General features: G+C 36.6%; 2 protein-coding genes across 2 annotated transcripts; one reads left to right on the top strand and one right to left on the bottom strand.

The window, feature by feature from the left end:
* Positions 1 to 944: 944 nt before the first annotated feature.
* LOC129577429 (guanine nucleotide exchange factor subunit Rich) lies at positions 945 to 23403 on the top strand. Its single transcript, XM_055464417.1, has 22 exons — positions 945 to 1361; positions 1452 to 1952; positions 2033 to 2140; positions 2249 to 2401; positions 2482 to 2662; positions 2774 to 2907; positions 3018 to 3109; positions 3179 to 3452; positions 3552 to 3851; positions 3919 to 4147; positions 4258 to 4388; positions 4457 to 4940; positions 5031 to 5125; positions 18363 to 18689; positions 18837 to 19064; positions 19132 to 19275; positions 19369 to 19483; positions 19549 to 19846; positions 20021 to 20362; positions 20443 to 21102; positions 21193 to 21361; positions 21476 to 23403. Exons 2-22 carry the CDS (start codon positions 1812 to 1814, stop codon positions 21728 to 21730), a joined length of 4860 nt encoding a protein of 1619 aa, XP_055320392.1. The 5' UTR covers positions 945 to 1361; positions 1452 to 1811; the 3' UTR covers positions 21731 to 23403.
* Positions 11887 to 13950, bottom strand: LOC129577430 (larval cuticle protein A2B-like). Its single transcript, XM_055464418.1, has 3 exons — positions 13792 to 13950; positions 13290 to 13433; positions 11887 to 12816 (listed from the first exon to the last, which is right to left on the bottom strand). Exons 1-3 carry the CDS (start codon positions 13810 to 13812, stop codon positions 12559 to 12561), a joined length of 423 nt encoding a protein of 140 aa, XP_055320393.1. The 5' UTR covers positions 13813 to 13950; the 3' UTR covers positions 11887 to 12558.
* Positions 23404 to 23895: the final 492 nt, after the last annotated feature.

Raw genomic sequence — 23895 nt, 5'->3', positions numbered from 1 at the left:
ACGCCATCCAGTGGCGATTACAACTATCGACAGGGTCAATTATACATAATGTTAAAACAAAAATTGTGCCTTTGTAATTGTTGATGAAAATTAGACCAATTATCAAATTTCGCTTGTGAATTTTTACATTGATTTATTCTAGATATACAAAACCATTTTTTCCTACATTAAAAGCAGTCTTAGTAAATTTTTCCCTTTCTGAGCTAATTGATTGCTGGATTTAAAGTTACGTGTTATTGCCGAATTTATCTGTATTTCTGTGGATCGTCATTCCAATGCACGTGGTTTCACGTTGGATGTTCTTTAATATTTCAAGAATTGTAACTTTATAAGCAATCGATGTTTTTGTACATAAAAAAGAAAAATTCCAAAACAGCTGTTCATTACATTCAACAGAGCAAGAGATAGAAATTGCATGTATAATTATCGATAATTTCAAAGTAAACAGTACATATGGATTCTAAAAAAATGAAAAAAAAAAAATACAAAACTATGTTTTTTGGTAAGACGGTAAAAAAAATCTGAAGAAATAAGCACTCTATATTTCATATAAAAAGGAGATTAATTGAAAAAAAAACGAAAGAAGCGATCTAAGTAAACAGAATTTTTTTTGCTATTGCAGTTTCAAGTCTTTCATCAAGTAAAGTGTGTTTGAGTGCTTTGAAGCTTTTTGTGCCACTTTCTAAGTCGATATAGCTGGCAGTGTGAGTTGGATAATAAAACCGATGAGAAATCCAATTTAACACAATAGAAACAAGTCTGAAAACCTTTCATTATGTTCAAAACCTAACAAAGGTCGAAAACTTTGTTAGGTTTAAACTTTCCATTCAATCTAATACCACATTCCATGATAGATGACCAGTTTGTCATACGCCTTAATTTTTATCACCAAATCATTACATCTTCGGCAATGAATCGACACAAATGATTCAAAAATAGACCATAAATTCTCTCGCATCGAAATTTTCATTCAAAACAATTATCACATCATTCCCATTGGAGTGAAAACTACGTAGGAATTCGCAACGAAAACAATGGCACGTAGTTTGTTTGCGATTGACATTTGAAACGTCACCATAAATACAAAAAAATAGGAAAACACAACAAGACACAGAGGCATCGATGAAAGCATTGATTCACAACACAAATAAAAAGAACTATTTATCTATAATGTAATTAGATTTGTCTAGTAAAAATTTCTCTGGCAATTCGTTCTCACATTTCCAAAGCATTTTAATTTTTCGCTTTTTTATTTTATTGTTTGTTTTGTGTTCATTCGAATTGTTCTTTTCGTTTTTTCGTTGGTTTGTAATTTCATCGCCTTCGATTCTTCGCCGTCGAGACAGAGAGAAAGAGAGCTAGTAAGCCAGATTCTGTGTATGCAAAGAGTGTGTCTGCGTGTGTGCTATATGTGATCATGTTTTTTTGTGTTCATCGTTGTCGTTCCATAGCTCAAGCATCCCGTTAAAAATTGAAACAACGCAACCCACAAGAGCGTACAAACAGATAGAGAGAGAGAGAGAGAGAGAGAGAGAGAGAAAGGGAGAGAGATAGAGAGAGATAGAGATAGATACAGACAGAAAAAGAAATAAAATATATTGAAACGGAACAAGGAAATTCTCGGTTGAGAATTGATAAGAATTGTTTGTTGGGCCTGGTATTTGGTTGTGTAATTTTTGTCATTTAATTAAATGAAATCGTTTCGCGTGCGAAGCGCCGTTTCGAAGCATTCAACGTGTGATTGTAGTAACGACTACGACTACAACAACGACAACGACGACGACAGCAGGCTGCATCATTAACACAGCAAAATGTACTATCCCATTGGATGGCCTGTGCAAGTCGATCTAATTGGATTGAATCAGCAATCAATTCGACGAATATGTTGCGATCGCGTCAAAATTCTATTCGCCATCCTAACCGATGACTCATTAGCAATATACTACACAAATGTAAGTGTTTTTCATCGAAAATTCGTTTGCTTTGGTTTGACATGAATGGAGTAAACCGATTCGTTTTTGTTTTTTTTTAGCCTTGTGTGCCGATTGTGATATCAAAACGTACGCCCGAATCAATAGCCAAACATGGAACCAACTGTATTGTGGAATGGAAACCCGACTCAAATATGTTGGTGGTTGCCGTAAGTGATGCCGTTCAAGGGGAAAAAACCCTTTTGTTGGGCCGCTGTATGTGTGTGACGTATGCAGCTTTTAAATGGTTTCATTTGTTGTTGTTTGTTTATTTTTAGACCACCGATGGAACGCTTCTATTGTACGTTTTATCCGTAGTTGATACACCAAGGGGCATATATAATCAAAAAGATCCTCCGTCCAAAAACTTATGCCGTGATAGCGCCGAATTATTCCTCAAAGAAACTATCCCCTCACTCACACTGACATTGGTAAAATCAAAAAGCCCATAGCGCACATCATTCAATGGCCACAACTAATATATAATTTCTTTTGTTTTGGTTTTGAACAGCATTTAGAAGTTCCCCTATATGTTCCAATAACATGCATATGCTGTGTAAATATGAATCAAATGATGGTCGCAACGAAAAGTGAACGCATCTTTCGCATACGTTGGGATGGTGTCGAAGAAAGAGATTTTTCATTAGATTTAAAACGTATTCCATTTAGCATCAATCAACAAGTTAGCTACGGTATGCGATCGGGCTCAATTGAAAACATCTGTTTTTCACGCGCACCACCTTGATTTGACCCACATTTTCGCTTTCATTCCATATATACCATCAATTTTATTTGCTTTTCAGCTGTTCCGATTTTGGAAAGTAATACATATGTATCGTCAATGGAATATTCACCCTTGATCGGTGGCTTTGCAATCACACTGAACGATGGCCGAGCCGCTTATTTGACTGCCAATTCATTGAAATTTGATCCGAATGTAAGAAATGGTTGATTTTTTTTTCAATAATAATTTGCATATTGTCTACGAAATTTCTTTTTAAGCCAATGGCATTTTAACGGAACATTCTTTGCTCGTATGATTTACAGCAAGTGCAAGGAATATGGGCGCAAGGTTTGGACGATACAACATGCAGTAGTATCAATCATAAATATCGACTTATCGCATTTGGAAGGAAAAAGTGCGTACAAATTCAATTCAATCTGAGAAAATCATGAAATAATTTGAAAAAATTCTATGAAATTTCCAGCTCCCAAGCTGCTGTGTACACCATTGATGATTTGACCGGTGGCTTGGAATTGTCACACACGATCGAACTGAGTGCCAAAGATTTTCCCGGTTCACCGGGTTCAGTGCGTGAAATGAAATGGACACCGGATGGCTGTGCGGTGATGTTGTCATGGAGCAAAGGTGGCATTTCATTGTGGAGTACATTCGGATCGATGTTGATGTGCTCACTCGGTTGGGACTACGGTCTGAATGTTGATTTAGCACTAAAAAATCCACTTGATATCACGTGCATGGTAAGACAGAGCTTAAGATTTTCCTTGATATTCTACAACGTATTTTTGTGTTGAGCTCTTGATGTTTACATAAATGTCTCATTGTCTGAAAACAATCAGGACTGGTCAACGGAAGGCTATCAGTTGTTTATGTTGCGTCAGCAGAAAATTTACGATGAAGAAACACCAAATGCAGACACATCTGCTTCCAATGTATCGGAGGATACAAGTTTTGTCGATGGTAAATCGGCATCATCAGTAACAGCAACATCTTCAGTACCTAATAAACCAACTCTTATGCATACTTATTCGAATTTGTCCGATAAAAGTTTTGCGACCGCAGAACCACCGTACACACTGACAACCACACTAGTTCAATTGAATTTTGTAAAAAGTAGTTTTACTGTGAATCCTGTAATGGTGAGTCGCTGCATATTTCTGTTGTCTTGTTCCTTTCATTAGGTTGATCGTTTGATTTCTTTTGCAGAGTACACATGCGCATTTATTTTTGCAAGGTGACGATAGACTGTATATGAATCAGGGTGAAAGTTTGCAAAAGGTCTATCACAATGGCAAATCGTTGCCACTCGATCCAAATCTAATCGACTCAAATCTATACTCATCGTCTAGCAAACAAAGCAATTTATTTTCACATTCATACAATATTTGTATGGATAGCTATATGAGCGGTGAATTTATTTCGGTGCCGAATGAAGGTAAATTAATTTTATGCCATTTAGAGACAACTATTGAATCATCGAGTAGATTTAAAAGAAGAAATCATTTTGTGAACGAATCTCTCATTAAATTCTCATCTGAATCGCAGACTTATCAACGAATTTGGACGACTACGAAGTGGGAAAATCGTTACAAGTAACGAGTATCCTATCGGAGAGTAAACATTGGATTGTGGTGCAACTGCCTGTCGCTTATATGGCAACGAATTGGCCGATTCGTGTAAGTGCTCTGCTGTCCGACATTGGAATCTCTCTCTCGAATCTAATTCGTTTCACTTTGAATTACAGTATAGTGCGATCAGTAATAATGGCGCTAATATTGCGGTGGCTGGCCGTACGGGTGTTGCAATCTATTCGATGGTAACACGAAAATGGAAACTCTTTGGAAATGAAACACAAGAAAAGGATTTCATTGTGACCGGTGGATTGCTTTGGTGGGACGATTTCATCATAATGGGTTGCTACAGTTTGGTGCAGAAAAGTGATGAGATTCGTCTCTATCCCAAAGATTCCAAGCTCGACAATCGTTTTGCGAAAATCATTTCGATGGGCGCTCCCGTGATGCTAATCAATTTATTCAAAGATCAATTGGTGACATTTACGGCGGACGGTTTTGTCGCTGTGTTCGCAATCACCAAATACGATGCGCAAAACATTGATCTATTGCGCACCGATATGTACGACATTCGCGGTCTATGCATTCATCCGGCCTGCATCATCTCCGTGACAATGACCAATCTGAAGAATGATAGTGCAAGTCGAGCCAATCAAGGTAAACTGCCGTCAATCCCTCCGCCTCAATGATCATTAGAGCTAATGGACAATTGTATATCGCTTTTTTTCTGTTCCCATCATTTTCTAGGAAATCTTTCGCAAATCGAGACGCTAGTGTTGAATGTGTCGGGTCGCATACTCATGGTAAATAAGGAAAACAACGGAAATGCATCAGAAAATTTGGTAAGTTTGATTTTATGTGTGATCCGTTTTTTTTTCTTACTTCTTTGTACAATTCAACATTCCGATGCTGAGTAGCAGTTTGTGATTGCAAATTGAGAGGGTGATGTGCGAATGAGTGAAGTAGAGAGAGAGAGAGAGAAATTGTTGGTCGTGGTTTTTTACATAAGTTGTAATCCAGTTCGGTTCATTGCGAATGCACATCAAACAAATGGTAACTGCTACTGATTATTACTTCCTCTCCTTCACATTGGTAGCGTAGTTTAGCCTTTGTTTGTTTTTTTTGGTAAGTGAATGATTGGCAGCTTACTCTTTTCTCGCATCAATAGATACAGATTTGTCTTTATAAGTCGAAAGTATGCACGCCCGAATGGTAATTGAGTCGATGCATCGGAAAACTGTACCATTTTTAAAAATGGATATGATGGCGAGAGAGCGAACTGTAAATTGCATCCACACATGAAATTTAAATTTGCCAACTATGGCACTAAAGTAGGTCGCATTGGCATTGTGTGTGTATGTGTATGTATGTGTGTGCAAACGAAACGATGATGGAATCTGACGGTACGGAAGAAAACAAGATCATGGAGATTTTGTACGGGTGTGTGCAGTGTGGCGGTGACCGTTTATCATTGATCTTGTTTGAATGGAAATGGGATTTTGATCGGTTTTGCCACTTCAATTGATTGCATCTGCTCGGCAGAGCTCAACAATATTACATAAAACCGTACATGACGGCATTTAATCCAATTCATTCGATGCAAACACAAGCATGAGAATCAAGCGAACAGGCTTTTATTTTATAATCACAATCATCAAATTATCTAATTATGTTCAACGATAAGGAGGAAGAGAGAGAGAGAGAGATAGAGAACGCATTCACAGTGAAACGCAAACTTTGAAGAGAAAATGGCAGCAAAAACGAGTTGATTCGATTTTAAATGCTCCACATTAGCACCTGCATTATGACTGGATAAAAAAAATGAAAATCAACGACCAAATCCAAAAGAGTGAAATTTGCCTACAAACAAACACACGTACTGATTGACGCGATCAATTTTGAGGGCAAAGATAGACAAATACAAACATTATATCGAAACCTATTGTGAACTCATTATTTTCACTGGCTGAAAGATGCAATCAAAATCAAACATAGAAACAACATCGATTTAATCGCAAACGCTGACTGATCCAACTGCACCGACATCATTTAAAGTGAGACGATATGTGCACAGACATCAGCAGCACCATTCGCTATATTGTTTTCGTGAATGGAAAGAAGAAGAAGAAGAAGAAGAAGACAAAAAATAGCCGATAACGCGAAAATCGCACAACAATCATAAAATCCGTTAAAAGAAAACCCGTTTAAAATGTGTTTAGCCTTTTTTCAATCTCTTTCAACTTTGTTTCCATTTGAGCTTGTCTTTTTTTCAATGATCGAATCATAGACAAAAAAAACGCTAACAAAACAGCCGTAAGCCCATCATATCAAACGGTTTACTTTGTGTTATATATGTCACACTTTGTACACGACAGCATTTGAAATTTACACCAGAAATTATAGATTTACATTTTCGATATCTTATTAATATGTTAATAACCAAAATATCGGAAAATTTCTAATAACTCAAACATAACATATTATTAGATTAATAAGATTCTACGATATTATTAACATATTATCTAATTATTAATGAGATCGCCATTTTATTAAAAAGTTAATAAGATCCATCTTATTATTAATAAGATAATCTTATTAAAATATTAATAAGAAAATCGGATTTTATTAACCAATTTTCAAAAAAAAAATGCGAAGGAAAGTTTCATACTAAAAACATATCAAATATCGTCAAACGACGAAATATTGAAGAAAAATGCATCTGACGATATTTGATATGTTTTTAGTATGAAACTTTTCTTCGCAATTTTTTTTGAAAATTAGTTAATAAAATCCGATTTTCTTATTAATATTTCAATAAGATCATCTTATTAATAATAAGATGGATCTTATTAACTTTTTAATAAAATGGCGATCTCATTAATCATAAGATAATATGTTAATAATATCGTAGAATCTTATTAATCTAATAATATGTTATGTTTGAGTTATTAACGCCCCGTTAATAATATGTTAATAATTAATAACATTAGTATGTTAATGCCTGTAAATCTATACCAGAAATATGTTGTAAAATGGAAAAAGGAGGAAAAGTCTTTCGACAAAACAGAAAACGACAAATGCAATGGAGAAAAAACTTCAAAGAAAAACGTTTAGCGAAGGTGTAAATGTGCTCACTGGATCCGGGATACGGGTACGAAAAAAACTTCATTGAAAATAGCCAAAAATTCCATAAATTTTTATTAGCATATTTTTTGATAAGAGTTTTTCACAAAAATTGGCAGAAAAAAACCATCGTAAAAATGTAGGTGAACCCAACGAAACATCAAAACGGTGCGCACACGCTCTCATGTTCGGTTTGCCAGACATAGTGTCAGCAACAGTGGTAATTAGTCGGTTTTTTGTACGCATTGATCACATTACGTGCGCTCACTCATTGTACTCAAATTAATGCTGCGAGCAGCAGTTGTGGCGGCGGCGGTTGATGAACATTTTTATCATCGATACACATGCAATGTGGTTAGTCGCTGGTCGAACAAGCATAGCATAACGTTTGTATTTGGCGTCAAAAATGAATGCTGGCGCTTTTGAATATGGAACGGCACGCGAACATTTCATGCTCGAATTCAGCTTGTTTACACACATTCCGTGGTCGATTCTTTTGCCACCTGAAAATATGAGCAAAAACTGAATATTGATTTAAAAACTGTGTTTTTTTGATTCGATAGAATCGGAACGAAATTTAGTCGATCGGTAGTTCGACCGCCGCGCACCTCTTTTGGATGAGGAAGAGTTTCGTGCATATTGTTGTGTTATCGCATTAACAAGGCACAATATTCAATTATATTTATTAATATTTGGTATTTGCGGCTGCTCAATTATCTCTCATTTTTTATGCAATCATTGTGTTTTGCTGCGTTGGTGACGACGGCGGCAATGCCTTAGAATCAACGCTTTGTGCGAATGAAATTTTCCGAGAATTTACGACTAAATCGCAAGCGTAAACCGATTTACATAACTAACGATACAATTACCATCGATAAATCATATTTTAAATAGACGATGCGATACAAAATGCAACAGGAATGGAAACAAATGCATACAATATAATCAGTGGGCTCAGCGTGTGTGTGTGTGTGTGTGTGTGTGTGTGTGTGTGTGTGTGGTATCCAATGTGCATGTGCCGCGCTGTTGCCATTGCAAGAGATAGAAAGAGAGTCACACACATTCAATTTATTCTACAGAAAGAAAATAATTATAAACTTTCCGATGAGAAATCCGCGGCTCTGCACAACTATACCGAGTTAACGATTTGCTTGCATGCTATCAATGATTGCAAGTTATTATTATTTAAGTCGAGCGCGCGCATTTACTTAGCAACTGCGATACGATACGATACGATACGATTTTTCTTTGTTTACATTTGCAAACTGTTGCAGTTCGGGCCGCACTTGACAAATGCTGAAAATCTGAAATCAAATTGCACACGCACACGCACACTGCACATTGGAAGAAAGAAGAAGCCGACATCAGTGGCGCACACGCAAAAGAGGAACAAAAAAACATACAAAACCCAATTCAAAGAATGAAACACGAAAGTTTATAATAAATCGAAAATGCAAACAGACAGAAAAAAAACCGACGAAAAATTCTCAAGAAATAATTCATTTCCTACTTTTCATCATCAACGTCACTACAAACACGGCTCCCGCGCCACAATTTCTCTCTCTCTCTCTCTCTTCGGTTTTACTAATCAGAGCTATGCCATAATTCAGGCTTGTACTTAACACGAGAGCTGCTGATTTTGACGCGTGTGCTACAGAAGCGAAATGGAGAAAAAAAAATTAACGAAATCGCATTCAAAACAAAGCTACAGAAAAAAACAAGCGCATTCAGCACATTTTTTTCAATTAAATTTTTCGTATTAAAAATGACAACGAATGAAAACGACAACACGAATAAAAGTGAAAATAGCATTTAACATTTGCATCATCGCTTCATTTTAGCGCCATTTGATGTAATCTTTGTTGTTGTTGATGTTTCGCATCACTTTTTTTCTTCTCTTTTGCATCGACGAAAAATTGCACGAAAATATTTCCGCTGATTTATGCGCGAGTGAAAATATTCATTTTTCCCAAGGTATCTTTTTTTCGTGTTCGTTCGACTTTTTTTTCGCAGTTCAGTTTGCTCGTAACAAATTCGTTTTTTGGTCTGTGAATAAAAAATCTGGTGAATTTCTGGACGAAGCTTAAAAATTGTTAATGAATGCACTTGCGATTTGCAGAGTGTGCAATGCGAGCGAAACTCAAGACTTTTTGTCGTAGAGAGGCGTGAGCGACGCGTCCATTATGAGACAAAGAGCCAAAATTGTTGGATTTTCCACCGATTTTTTTTCGGAACCAATTTCCACTAGCACTCGTTATCGCGCCAGATCAAGTGAAAATGCATCTTAGCATACGGAATAAATTTGCTGCAAAGAGGAACAAAAAAGGCAAAATCGAACCATACAGCAAAATCAAGCGAAGAATAACGGTTAATTTTACCATTTTTTTCTTCAACATTTTCAATCGAAAGACTTCGGATGCTTCAGATTACGTCGATCAGATCTTTCTGAAACGGTCGAAACGAATACCGAGGGAAATGAAAATTTGCTTCGACAGCGGTTCGTTGCTGTTATCGCTCCAATTTGCATTTAAAATCAAGACTAATTTATTGTGTTTCGGCTTCTATGCGGTATATCGACTTTGACAGATAGGTGATGTGAAAATGCAAATTTTTTTTCTGCTGCTATTTTTCTCTTTCTTCGTTCGCATTTGAGAGAGTTTTTTTTGGGTGGCCTTTTCGGTTTTTTCTCCATTTGGTCTGCATTCCGAATCGTTGCTTCTTTGTTGGAAAAAAAATTTATAATTGCTTTTTTGCATTGAAACATGTGTGCACCGATTTTGTTGCTTCTTTTTTTGAAAATGTTTCAAGCCTATTTCATTCTTCATCTCTATCGTACTATGCTTTTTTTTCTTTGTCTTGTGCACCATGTGCAAAAACATCCGAAAATCTCTAGATTATCCAATCGAATTTAATTATATTTCGTGTGAATATTCGATGCGCGTGCGCGCGTCGTGCAATGCGCACACGAAAATGCGAGTTTTTCACATACTTTTCGCTTGTTTTGAATGGTTTTTCACATTTTTGTTTTTTTTTTGCTACCGTTGTAAGCTGATTTTCTTGTTTGTGCATCGTTATGTTGTTATGTGATGGTTGTAATTTCTAGTGTTTTTTTATGTTTCTTCTTCCACATTTTGCCGGTATATCGTATGTAAAAGTTCGCGCGCGCGCGTTCTTCAATTTTTCGACTGAACTTCCGAGCGTCTTTTGTTAATGCCAAATGATTATGTTAGCGTTGGCGTGCGAGTTTATGTTTGACATCATCATAATCATCGTCGTAGTTGTCCGAAAAATAATGTCGACGACAATGAAAACGATAAATGCCACGATCAAAAATGGACAATCGGAACTAAATGTAATCGTATACCGGATCGAATAACAACCATAAAACAATTCAAATCAACAAAACGCCGTCAATTTTACGATTACATTGAAATTGCATACATTTGTTGGTCGACGACTTCTTTGCAAAACACATATGTATATGCGTATTTACCATGTTTACCTTATTGTTTTTGCGTTTCTTTGCCTAACAACTTAACAACATCGTTTATGTACATTTTTGTTCGTCTTCTTCTTCATTAATTTTTCTCCCCATCGCTTGCATCGAAAATAAATTTAAAGTGTTAAAGTATTTTGCATTTGATGCCTATTTGTTTGAACGTTTTTTCTTTCTTTCTTCATCTCTGTCTGTCGCTGGCGGTGCAATCGATGGCGATCGAAATATGCGCGTAATTTTCAAAGTCCACAGTGAAAAAAAAGGTTACAGAAAAGCCAACGCAAGTATAAGCTGGAATTATGGGCAATAGAAAAAAAAATGCACCGTATCAAGAGCTACTAAATCGAATGTAATCAATCGGCGCGATGCCACACTCTTTCTTAACCGGCTGCCACAAAGTTGCTGTGCAACAGTGCAGCCGCCAGGGAAAAACTGGAAACAAATTATTTTTTTTTGTCGAATGATGCGTTCGTCGTTTTTTCAATGAGATCGGATGCAATGTTGACTACTTTTCTCTCTCTCTCTCTCTCGCTCCATTCGCTTCGATCTGTTTATGTAATCCGGTCGTTTGTTATTGGCCTCGAGTTGGCTCGACTTGACTTCGCTTGGCTTTGGCTTTTGTTCAAAAATTACACCGAAACATATTAAGGAAGTGTTTACAGCGTCGTACTTGTGTATGTGTGTGGGGCTTTTCTATGCGAGTGCGAACTAAAAAATGTATATGTGTGCTTGGCTGCTCGTTTTTTTTTTCCTCTCACACAATTCGTTCGAAAGGAGCGCGAACGCTCATTTCCGCCTTTGGATTTTATGGTACTGACATGGACATGTTTTCTTTTTGCATATTTTTACGTTATTAGACCAACGAACAAGGCTATCATTATCACTTCGTTTGTGTGTTCCGTTTTGAGCTGAAAGAAAACTTGAAATTTTTGTATGTATGAAGAAGAAGAAGAAGAAATTATGTTATTGAAAAAAAAATTCGAATTTTTAGTTTTAATCTTTCGTTTCTTTGGAAACGTTTTCATTTATTTCACTCATTCCAATGTTTCTTTGTTTTCTGTAATTTTCTAGTTAAAATTAGCGTTCGAATTCATTCTTAGTTTGTCCCATCTACATATTATATCGCTTACCATTTGGTACAAATTTATTACAATTTTCCAAAAAATATTTGTTTTGACAACGTATCACGGATCAATTTTTGGCTCACATAACAACTTGGTTGGATTCGAGACAGGGTTTATGAAAAATGATGATTTCAAATAATGAAGAAAGTAGAAATATCTACATAGAATTGAAGAAGTGAAACGTAAGAAGGGATAGGAATTATAAAAAGAAGGGATAGGCAAAGAAATGTTGAAGAAAAATGAGAATTGATTTTTTGTTATAGATTTTAGATGCAAATACTGTATTCGAATCAGTGTGGTTGTCATCATTTGTGCCATTATTTATAATCGATTTGTGTTTCGTCTGTGTCATGAATGAATTTTCCATCACTTTGCACAAAAGTGTACACAAATAATATTATAATTAGACAAAGGTAAAATAATTTAAAGCAAAAAAAAAATACTAGTGCAGCATTGCGATCAATTCCGATGATCTGAATGCCGAAAATTCTATGAATGTGACGTATGGGGTAGGTGGCTGTATGGTTGAGAATTAGTAGTAGCCAAATCCGGCAGCCAAAGGACCGTGGTGCTCGATAATTGGATGGTGTGCGTGTCCGATCTTCTTGACAACAGCATTGAATCCGTGGATTTTGTCTGATGTGTAATCAACAATTCGTTTGGTACCATCTGGCTCAACCAATGAGTATGATCCCTTCACTTGGTCACCATGACGCGATTCCCAGGCTTGTTTATCGTCTCCGGTGTGCGGATCCTTGACAGCATAACCGAATTTATAGTTGGCGGGTGCCTGTTTGAGGAAGAGATAGTTTTAACAGAGTTTCTTTAACGTTTTTGTTGAATAAAATTCTAGTTCTAGTTATTTCTTTCTTTTTGTCGAATTTTCTTTTTAAATAAGTAGGTTAAGTAGGTGAACGTTTACAAGAAAAATCAAGTGTTCGTTGCTTTAATGTTAAAAAAAAAAGAAAAATGAATGAAAATCTCAAATGAATCTTCATTCTTTATTGATAATTGAATCTGAATGATCTTCATCTCTCAATCAAAACTTCCATTTCAAGGATCATTCACATGGTGGAGAGTAGTCGAATTCAGTGAAATGATCTCAAAGGGTTTGGATGGAATTTGTGTCAAATTTGAATAAGTGATTTAGTTTAAGTAAGAATTTTAGTAGGGGGCCCATTATATGAATGAGATATTTGATTTGAATTTATGGATGGTAATTGAACTTATAGATGTGACAATGCACTTGATTGAATAACTTACATGATAATCATGGTCATCGTAATGATCATAGCCGCCGTCGTAGCTTCCCAATCCATGTGATAGATGGTCAATGTGCACGTAACTGCTTGAATGACCGTAGCTGGCGAATGCACCACATGCCATGGCAATCAAACACAATGTGATCTATTCGAAAATTAACACAAAAATTATTAAACAATTCCATGTTTCTGCTGCATTCAACTGAACCACGCTTTTTCTATTCCAATATGAAAATTTGTTTTTGAATTGTTTTTTTTTTCAAATGAAGTGATTAATTTCACTTTTTTCTATTTTCAACTGAGAACTCCCATGCACACAATCAAAACTTGAGATGCTCAACTCGAATACTCTTATCTCTTAACTTGGAAACTCTTGAAAATTAATAACTCTTGATACAAATCCTTCAACATTTGAAAAAAACGATAATCACAAAGAACATTTTCTTCTGAAAAACCAAATCACATGAAAAAAAAAAAACTCTCAAGAATCACTTGTTGCGTACCTGAATAGCTTTGAATTCCATTTTTTCTGTTTGTTTAAATGTAAATTGTTTGCTATCTTAAATGAAAATTTAGCGTTGGTTGCGATTAGTGCTTCGTTTTGGGGAGCTCAGTGCTGCTGTATATCCAATTTGATTGAATATCAATGAAAAACTGACGATTTGGCTTGGATTGTTGATGATTTTTATACGAAAAATTATTTATCAGCGCATTTGCAATCAACGACCTACCACATCGGTATAAAACAGCGTCAGCGCCAGCATTTTCCCTCCCCTCCGCCAAAAAAGCACCGAATCCATTTGTTTACCGTTATTTTTTTTTTTTTCGAAAAGGCGAAGAAGTGTCTTCATCGAGGTTCGGCACGATCGCGGCCACCGCCGTCGTACGTAAGCTTAACGCGAGCGAGCGAGTGCGCGCGCAGCTCATTTACCATTTGAATTTTTCACATACGAATTTCGTATGAGCAGCCGTTGCCGTCGACATCGTATATATATATGTTTGTTTTGCCGAGCGTTTTCTTTTCAGAGCCGCCTTTTTCCCATTTTGATTGCCTTTTTTGCTCTGTTTTCATTTTCATAGTATCTATAACAAATGGCCAGCAAATTTATTTTGGTTCATTTTGTTCACATGGATTGGTTTCGACCATTGTTTTTGCGTCTTAACGAAAGACAAAGAAAAAAAAATCGCGGCCAATCGCCGTTTATTTATTGAAATGTTTAAAACGGCCAAATTCATTGTTGATATGTTAAAAGTTGACATTAAATTCGGATTTTGAGCAATGCAATGCTCATACCATGACGAGTGAGTTTTCTTTTTTCTTTCGTTGTTTTGTTGCAAGACATCGATCTGTGTTCGATGTAATTATCATTTTGGCGCGTTTTTTTTTGTCTGTTATTAATTTCGTTGCTTTGTTTTGACGGTTGTTTATGTTGTTGGTTTGGTCCAATTTTTGTTGTTGTTGCTCTTTTTCTCCGGCAGAGTAATCACCGTACTTTTCAAGGTTGTTCATTTAGATTTTTCTCAAATGTTGTAATGAACCATTGCCCTTTTTGGGTACTATCAAGCAATTAACGGTTTTTGTAATCTTCGATAATTTAGACATAATTTGTTTGCATCCGATCAGAAATTGAGGGAAAAAAACATGAAATAGAAAAAATTGACCAAAGCAAAACGTCGATACGTTAGGATCGGTTAATTTTTGGTTGTTCTGAGAGACAAAAACATTGGTCTTGGCTCTTGATACGAAATCCAATTGAAACAAAAAATTACGTAATGTGTCGTAATTGGTGCGCGTAACACTAACATTGTAACGTGCGTCCTATAAAATCGAGAGAGAGAGAGAGAGAGAGAGAGAGTGAGTGAAAAGATCGACATATCATGCGATTGATGTACGAATTAAGATGTGTATGGCTTCAATCATCGAGTTATTCTTCCATGTTTTTATGTTTTTGTTAAGTTTGTTTGTTAACTTTTTCCGTCCGATTAAAGTGGAGAAAAGAAGAAAACAACGAAATAAACGGCTTAAATGTCGATTTCGTCGTTCATTCTCTATGTACATATAACAAGTTTGGATGAGGTTGATGGCAAACTGACATAATTACGGTAATATTTGTTGCAGGGAAATAAAAAGCAAAAGTTGCGATTGAAGTCTTTGCCGCGCACACTCGCTTTGCCACGATTAAACGGAATTTCACAAACGCGCATCTGTTTCTTATCCGTTCGGTCCGTCCGATGTACGTGTTGATCACACAGCACACTAAAAATGGAAACAAAGCCATGGCACGATTTTCACTATCATCAACTCCGTATGCACAGGCTGCTCATCGCGATTTCGTTTGCATGCAGGGCATTATTCGAACAAAGGCCCCATATTCCAAACATATCAGAAAGGAAAACAATGAAGAAATCGCGTTACATGACTGATCTTTCAATTAATCTACAAAGTGAATGGACTATCTTGACGCGCTCTAGAATCAATAATTCACCGTATATTGCAAATTTGATGTGTGTCAGTGTGCGCGCCTCATCATCATAATGATCTAAAAATAAAGCCTGTGTGAGCTACATTTCGCAATTTGATTGCAATAAATTGTTATAATAATATTTAGCGGGAAAAAATGAAATTCAAAAAATCTCTGTGTGTGGCACACTCAAAATAGATTTAGGCCAATTCTTTCTCGACGATGTCTTATGCAATCGCTCTGCTCGTCTATTCGAGCAAATCACAAGTACACATAGTCATCTGTGTGGTATCGACCCAAAATTGATAGGCGTGATCTATATTGATCGTCTGAATAAAAGCAATTTTTCTTACTTGATTATTTCACCGCATTAAAGCTCCATAAATAAACGACAAAATAGAAAACAACGCCAAATGATCAAAATGCGAGTTTTCGTTTGACTATGATCAAGAGAAGAAAAACAGATTGTCTACCGCATTGGCATTAATATATCTTCCTTAATCTGGTGTCGTGTCGGTGAACACAATGTGCCAGTCAGCCAGTACAAGCAACACCTGCAGCAGAAGCAGCAGCAACAAACCATCATACCAAATTTAGTAAAATGTCGTACAGCGTTCAAATGCGTGCTCATAATTGTACACATAAACATGTAAATTAATCCAATCCGTGTCTTTAATGATTATTATAATTTGCACGGTTCGTCCAACCAAGCAGCCAGCCACCCGAATAATGAATTTTCCATTTGTCTACCATAGAAAGTGCATTGCATCCGAACATTGTGAGTTTATTACAGCGTGGAAATCATGGCATATTGAAAACTTGCAAAGTGGTTATGACGTGCACATGGAATCGAGCCACACGATGAGCACGACGATCGAGCGAAACAGATAGTATGTTGTGTGTGTGTGTGTGTGTGTGTGTGTGTGGCTCGAATTAAAATAATGTCGTTTGTCTGATTGCTTCTCAATCACTTTGTCTTGCACACTAATCTTCCCCGTTTGCCACTATTTTGTTCCAATTAAAAGCCACCACACGCAGTGCGCACTGCGCATGCATTTGTCAAAATTAAAAATTGATTCCAGCGAATAATCGAATTGACTTTGGCGGTTTATGTACCGTATACAAATTCTATAACGGTATACCGGCAATCAAACGTATTCATTTACACATTTGCGAGCAAATTTATGAGAACCAAGCAAGTCATGTGTGCACTATAAATATCGTTCATGCAATACACACTGTGTACGAAAGGTGTTTGGCTGTCTTTTTGCATCATACTTTCTACCGATGATTTCATTTGGTATTTTGATTCATGTCACCCCGTTTGTTCATCCAAATGATTACGAGCGACAGCTCAATTTTTCCAGGAATTTTCTAGTGCATCAATGATGCAGCTACATACAAATTTTGTCATAAAAATTACAGCATAGAATTCACCTCAAAAATAAAAATCACCCATGAAAAATGTCACAGTTTTTTAGCCAACGATTTCCTTGAACACACTGAATTAGGAAAGAATTGGCCACCATTCTCGAGATTGCCTTTCAAAATTGAATGCATTTTCAATTCGATTGTATCGATGTTGCCATGAAATAACGAACAAAAAGCGTCAGTTAAATCAATGCCATTGCATAAATTCGACACTTGATACGCCAGAATAAAAGTGTAATGTGTGGAAAACGCATTCCATGACAAGCTTTGTGAATGTATGTGCGACGCGGTGCAATCATGTTTGTTCCAGCATGAAAATTTTAAGAGTTTTAACATTCCACGCAGATTTCACGCCAATTTGTAACCAATAAAATAATCCATATATTTCGGATTTGTTTCGTTTCCATTGTGCACTCTGTCTCACTCTCAGTTTCGGTGCTGTCAGTATAGCAAAGTATATAGATAATTGTAATTGCCAAATGATTTTTGTTATTCATAAGCATTCACAGTTTGGCAAATAATTTGCACCTCGTTCTTCGCTTTGTTTCAATTCAATGGTCAATTCGGCTTGTCTACATTATTTATTGCTTGATTTCAATTAAGCGCCATTAAAAATGGAACGAAACGAAACAAAAAAGAAAAGCACATAACGCTGCAGCAGCAGCAGCAGCAGCAGAGAATAAATGATGCAAATACATGCTCCACATTTTCCGGTCATTAAGCGCAGAAATACAGACGACCATATTTTCGGTCGAAACAACAAATTTGTTATAATTTGTGTTTTTGTTGCGATTTTTTGCTTCTTTATTATTTTTTATCATTTATTGCCACACACTTTTGCAGCATTTCTCATTGGACTGCCGAAATAAGTTTGATTAAACGGTTTGAGAACACGTTTGCCTATGGGAGGTTCAACTCCATCGGCTTTCATCTTTGGCAATAGCCAAAAATCAAAGACCAAATTATACACATATATCTGATACTTCACATGTTTTTTTTTGCGTATGTTCGAATACTCGTCTTTTTTCAAAACCCACCTATTAAACGTTTGGTTACAGTCACAGATTTCATAAACGCAACTTGATTTTAGGCTCGCTTATTTTTCGACATTCAAAATCTCAACAAAACAACGAAAATTGAAGCGAATTTCAAAACTCATCGAATGATTTCCTTTATTTCAGACATCAACCTGCTTGGCATCGTGCGTGGAATGTTTGTGGGTATCTAATTCGCAGAAGACACATCTCAAAGAATCGCTGTGGCTGTATTGTGGCGGATATGGAATGCGCGTTTGGCTACCAGTCTTTCCTCGTGACGCTGATAGCGGCTATGGCAGTCGACATACCTTTATGTCGAAACGTATTATGCTGTCGTTTGCATTGAAAGTGTATCCGTTGGCGATACTCTTTGAAGATGCCATCATTTTGGGCGTCGAAAATGATACGGTTGTGTACACAAGCGACTCCAGCTCACATTTTTCGTTGCCGTTTTGTATTCTGGAGCGAACGGTAAGTTTGACATTTGCTCTTGTACTTTGTTTCGATTATTTTTGGTAACAGTCGTGCCGCAAGACCATTTGTCTCTGAAACATCTTGATTTGAATGATTAATTATTTATTTATTTCTTTGTTGTGGGATTGTTCGTGTCATCCACAGAGCCAAGTGTATCTTCATCAAATCCTACGGCAGCTAATTCGTCGAAATCTTGGGTATAATGCATGGGAAATTGCACGCAGTTGTTCGAATCTGCCATATTTTCCGCACTCACTGGAGCTGCTGTTGCATGAAGTTCTTGAGGAAGAAGCAACCAGCAAAGAGCCAATCGCCGATGCCCTACTTCCTAGTGTGCTGGAATTTATACAGGAATTTCCAGTTTACTTACAGGTTTGTGAGATGCAACGCAACTAATCAATGGCATTTGATTTGATGATTTCGTTTGAATTTTGATTAGACTGTTGTGCAATGTGCTCGTAAGACTGAAATCGCTTTATGGCCCTATTTATTTGCAACGGCTGGCAAACCAAAAGATCTATTTCAGCAATGTTTAACGCAACACCAACTAGAAACGGCTGGCAGCTATTTGATCATTTTACAGGTGAGTAAAATATCCGTTTCGTATTAAAAGTGTTATGATCACCCCTTTAATTTGCAATCAATTTAATGAACAATTCACCTTCTCTTGTTGTAGAACCTTGAGCCATCGTCAGTGAGTAGGCAATTTGCAACGATTTTATTGGAAACGGCACTAGAGGAGGAGAAATGGGATTTGGCCAAGGAACTTGTTCGTTTTCTAAGAGCAATCGGTAAAATTGGCCAACAATCACAGACACTCAATTTCAGAAAATAATCATTGAATTCTCGTATTTAGATCCAAATGATGTTGAATCACCACGCAACTCATTTATAATTGGTAACAAACTGCATACAAGTCAGCAGCCAGCACCAGTTAGCCCGAATGCCGAGGATTTGAGCTTGATTTTGGGCTCGATGGCACGAGGGCGAAGTTTTTCAACGACCGTCAATCCAAAAATGAATGAAATTATTAGTCCTCCATCAAATCAAAGCCAATCCAGTTCGAACACTATGGGCAAAGCAGCATCGGTTGGCAGCATCGATGCGTCGGTTGTTCGTCGCAAGAAAAGTGCACCTCATACCGCAAGAGAAAAGTACGTAACGATGATGTTTGCTGGGATTCACCTTATATGTTCTATAATAATAATAGCCAATTGGCCATTAATTGCTATTAAATATTCAAAATAATTCAGTCGTTGGTTCACCGTATTGTTATCGCCCAAGAGTTAGAACAAGCTTAACATCTATAAATCTGTATTCTATTTTAGGGATTCGACGACAGCTGAAGAATTCTTCATCGAAATAATCATTCAACGGCATGCTAGACGCCTTTTGCAAGATAAAAAATTGGAAGCTCTGGGATACATGAGCGCGGCTCTGGATTTCCATTTAGTCGGTTGGTTGGCACGTGAAAAAGACCGAGCCGCCCGTATCGAGGATTTTGTTGCTACATTGAAACAACTTCATGACGATTTCGATTGGCCTAAACCTAGTTTGGATATCAAATTAAGTCGAAAATCATCAGAGAAGGCACAGCAACAGCAAGAGTCACCGAGTTATTCGTTGCAGTCGCTGCGTGTTGACACTCACATGGGCACGGGAGATTCAGGGTAAGAGTTAATCCAAAGGATTTTTTTTTTGTACATTTTTATTGATTAGTATGATCAACTTTCTTCAATTTTTCCATCAGATACACAAGCCTTCCGACGAATTTGGATTTCATGCATGCTGACCCGAGTGCGTTTGTAAACAGTGCAATGTCATCGATGGATTCGAGTCAAGCAACCGATCCATTGTACATGTACAATGCGGAAATTTCGAATTTGGCGTTGCAACAATTGTCTGGGAAGTTCAATGAACTGGGCCGAATTAGTGAAGAGGATGATGGTCGATCAAATCAGCCGTCAAATAGTGGGAAAATGTCGGTGGCATCAAGATTTGATGCATTTAGACGTGAGCCAAGCAATTCAGTCCTGGGTGAAACGGAAGCCAAACTCATGCCCGTCGACACGATGAGTTGTGTGTCGGAGCAAGTTTCAGTTTGGGGCGAGGACAACACGTGCACATTCAACGCAGAGCTGGATGGCAGCTTTGATCGAAACATGGAATCACTGGTCACGCAGAATAGCCGACAAGTTTGTCATAAGCTTGAAGTGAAAACCCGATACTTACTTCAAATATTCACGGAAGCGTGTTGCTTTGATTTCGCACTGCTGTTGTCAATTATCCTAATGGATGCGGCATCGATCAGTCGAATTACTAGCTCTGCTATTCGATCGGGATCGTTGGCTATATGTCGGCAGCTTCGAAATGGATTGAAAGATGTGACACGATGGAGTTTTCAGGAATGGTAAGAATATATTTTCGATATTTTTTGGGCAAATTTTGCGAAACAAAAAATAATCTGAAAAATCCTCTGTGTGATTAATTAAAATTGCAGTTTGGGCTATCGTCCATTTATGATGATGCTGCAGCCACAGGTGAACCTTTTGGATCGTTTTGTGATTCAACAGGAATCGATTCCAAATTTCATGCCGCCACTCGGCGCACGACAGCCGCAAATGCAATTCAACCGTGGTGCCGATGGCATGACCAATCATGTGAAAAATGTGAGTAAACACAATTCTCAATACGATGATGAATTCTTCATTCTTCTCAGTTGAAGACTGAAAATCGGAAAATTTCAACTTTTGAGTACGTTTTTTTTCCTCTGTTCGTTGCAGACTCAAAACATGTCCATAACAAAGACAGCGATTGAGCCACAGACAACGATTGAACACCGGCGTGCTAGTGGCAATGTTACCGGTGGAAATCGTCAAAAATTGAATAAATCCATGTCGGAGCCGCACATTGATATCAGTCGCATTCGGCAAAAGTATTCGCGACAGGCGGCCATCAACGAATATTCAACGAGCAATGATGCGATTGAACAAAACGAACACGATGATGATGCAAAGAATGGTTGTGCAATAATGTAAATGAAACGAAAAACCGAAAATGGAAAGAAAATGAAAGAAAACCCAGAAATAATATTCAAAAACTTATTTTATAGCAATTAAGAGCAAACAATTTGTGTACATACAATGAGATGAAACATTATTATGCCACTCAATTAGGTGTTTGACTTCGAGTGTCGAAGTGAAGAAAAAGCATAAATGCCTCTATTTTGTTACATTTGCTTGGCCTCTTTAAAGAAAAAAAAAACAAACTAAAAATACACACACACACACATACATAATTCCTAACAAACTGAACCCTAGACGAGAAATTACATGTCCAATTTTATGAGCAACAAATTTTTATCGATCAACTTAACTTAATCCAGTCCACGAATGAGATTTTCTCCAAATAGCAACGTAATCTGTCTGTTAATTGTCCTAGCAAAATGAAATGGTGCAAAAAATTGAGTGTTCAAACGACAAACGAACTAAAAACGAATTGGTTTCTTCGTTTTTGCATCGCGGAAGCAAATTTATTTATTACTGAATCGGTTTTTTTTCCTGTTCATTTTTTAAGAAAGATTTTTTACACAACGTTAACTTAATTAGGCCCCAATCGGTGCACCCGGAAACCGTGTCAATTTTTTTGCAATGGAACATACAAAATACTTTAACGCATAAAAACTTATATCTTTGTAAAAGAGATTCTTTTTGTTTGTTCGATTTTTTTTGTGTGCTAGAAATTGTCCTTAAAATTAACATTTTTAATCGAAATATAAAATCGTAGGTATTGTTGAAAATCTCACATAAGAAAAACAATCTATATAATTTAGTGATAGGTTGATTGCAAATCAAGAGATTGCAAGACAGCGAGTGAGGGAGATGATAATAAAAAATAACGGTTGAAAAGGATTGAATGGAATGATTGCAAAAAAAAAACGAAGCCGATTGAAAGTTTTGCTTTTGTTTCGTTGATGAAATTCAAATGTAAAAAAAAATGAATCTTGATAAAAGTGCCAAACTCAAACACTAAAATTCTCATTTTTATCGACGCATGTTCACATTTTGAATTTTTCTTTTCTTCACAATTTTCTTGCTCGGTGTTGAAAATGATCGTGATTCAACCGAAGAATTAAAACAAAATTGATTATTCGATCCGTTTCGTTGTAATTCACTGAAGCATTTAAACTAAGTACTTCCATTTTGCATGGCAATTATTAAACAATGCTGATCATTTTCAAGAAATTTATTTAGACAAACTTTGTTCTTCTACGGCATTGCGTTCTTCTGTCTCTTTTTTACATAAAAAAAAGACTTCTCTTTTTGTTTGGTGTGTATGAAATGTTCAATTTCTTTTGAAGATAACATTGACAAATACAAATTTTGAATGCAAATGGTTAGATGTTTTTGCACCGATAAAATTTTTTATTACTGAACCGTTTTTAGTGAACAAACGTATTTGACGTATTGAATATGATACCAGAATTGTTCAATGATGTAAATTTTTTTCCATTTTTCCTCCTTTTTCCGTTTCACTTTTTAACTCAACATGAAAACAAAAGAAACAAACCCTTTGATTTTAAGTATTAAAAACATGATAGTCTATATGTATTTATAGTAAAATATTCCAGAAAAAAAAATTGACACGAGCCGAACACGGCTCGAATGTGAATAATTTGAAATTTTAAATAAAAGAAAATATGTATGATAAACAGGGTGTTTTGTTTTCAATAATATTCTTCTGTTCATTTCTTAAGTTTCTTTTTCCGAAATACTTTTCATCGTTAAGTATCCCGTTGTGTACAACTTCATTGCACATCCCATGAATTGTATCTGTGTTTTGACAGTTGATTTTACATTTCCGTTTAAGTGTTTGTATCGCGCCAAAATGCATCATACAGCGTCATTTTGAAAAAGAGCATAGTGTATCATTCTGTTTGAAGCTCTCGGTCCAAGCACGTCTATCAGCTCTTAAACATACTATTTTCAACAAATTTTCCAAAGTGTGTATTGTAATAAAAATGGAGGGAAAAATGGAAGAGTTGATGCACAAATCTTCACTGTATCGGCCACTTCTTGATAGACCCACAAATGAGAATCGGATAATTCATTTAATCGACAACGACTTCATCAGACGTCTTTTATTTGGATCGCCGCCATTGGAAACTTCTGATCAAGTGCCTGAACCGGAATTCGAAACTGAG

The sequence above is a fragment of the Sitodiplosis mosellana genome, unplaced genomic scaffold (assembly GCF_009176505.1).
Source record: "Sitodiplosis mosellana isolate CC-2019 unplaced genomic scaffold, AAFC_SMos_1.0 Smas_scaffold_6197, whole genome shotgun sequence".
Classification (NCBI taxonomy): Eukaryota; Metazoa; Arthropoda; class Insecta; order Diptera; family Cecidomyiidae; genus Sitodiplosis; species Sitodiplosis mosellana.
Note: the sequence above shows the minus strand (reverse complement) of the source record. Positions and strands in the feature narration are given on the sequence as shown.

Excerpts from the sequence above, each read along its gene's own strand:
- LOC129577429 (XM_055464417.1), top strand. The coding sequence starts at position 1,812 with ATGTACTATCCCATTGGATGGCCTGTGCAAGTCGATCTAATTGGATTG. Across the intron at positions 2,402-2,481 it reads CCTCACTCACACTGACATTG|CATTTAGAAGTTCCCCTATA; the intron begins GTAAAATCAAAA and ends GGTTTTGAACAG. Across the intron at positions 2,663-2,773 it reads CAATCAACAAGTTAGCTACG|CTGTTCCGATTTTGGAAAGT; the intron begins GTATGCGATCGG and ends TTTGCTTTTCAG.
- LOC129577430 (XM_055464418.1), bottom strand. The coding sequence starts at position 13,812 with ATGGAATTCAAAGCTATTCAG. Across the intron at positions 13,434-13,791 it reads TGGAATTCAAAGCTATTCAG|ATCACATTGTGTTTGATTGC; the intron begins GTACGCAACAAG and ends ATTTTCGAATAG. Across the intron at positions 12,817-13,289 it reads ACGATGACCATGATTATCAT|GCACCCGCCAACTATAAATT; the intron begins GTAAGTTATTCA and ends TTCCTCAAACAG.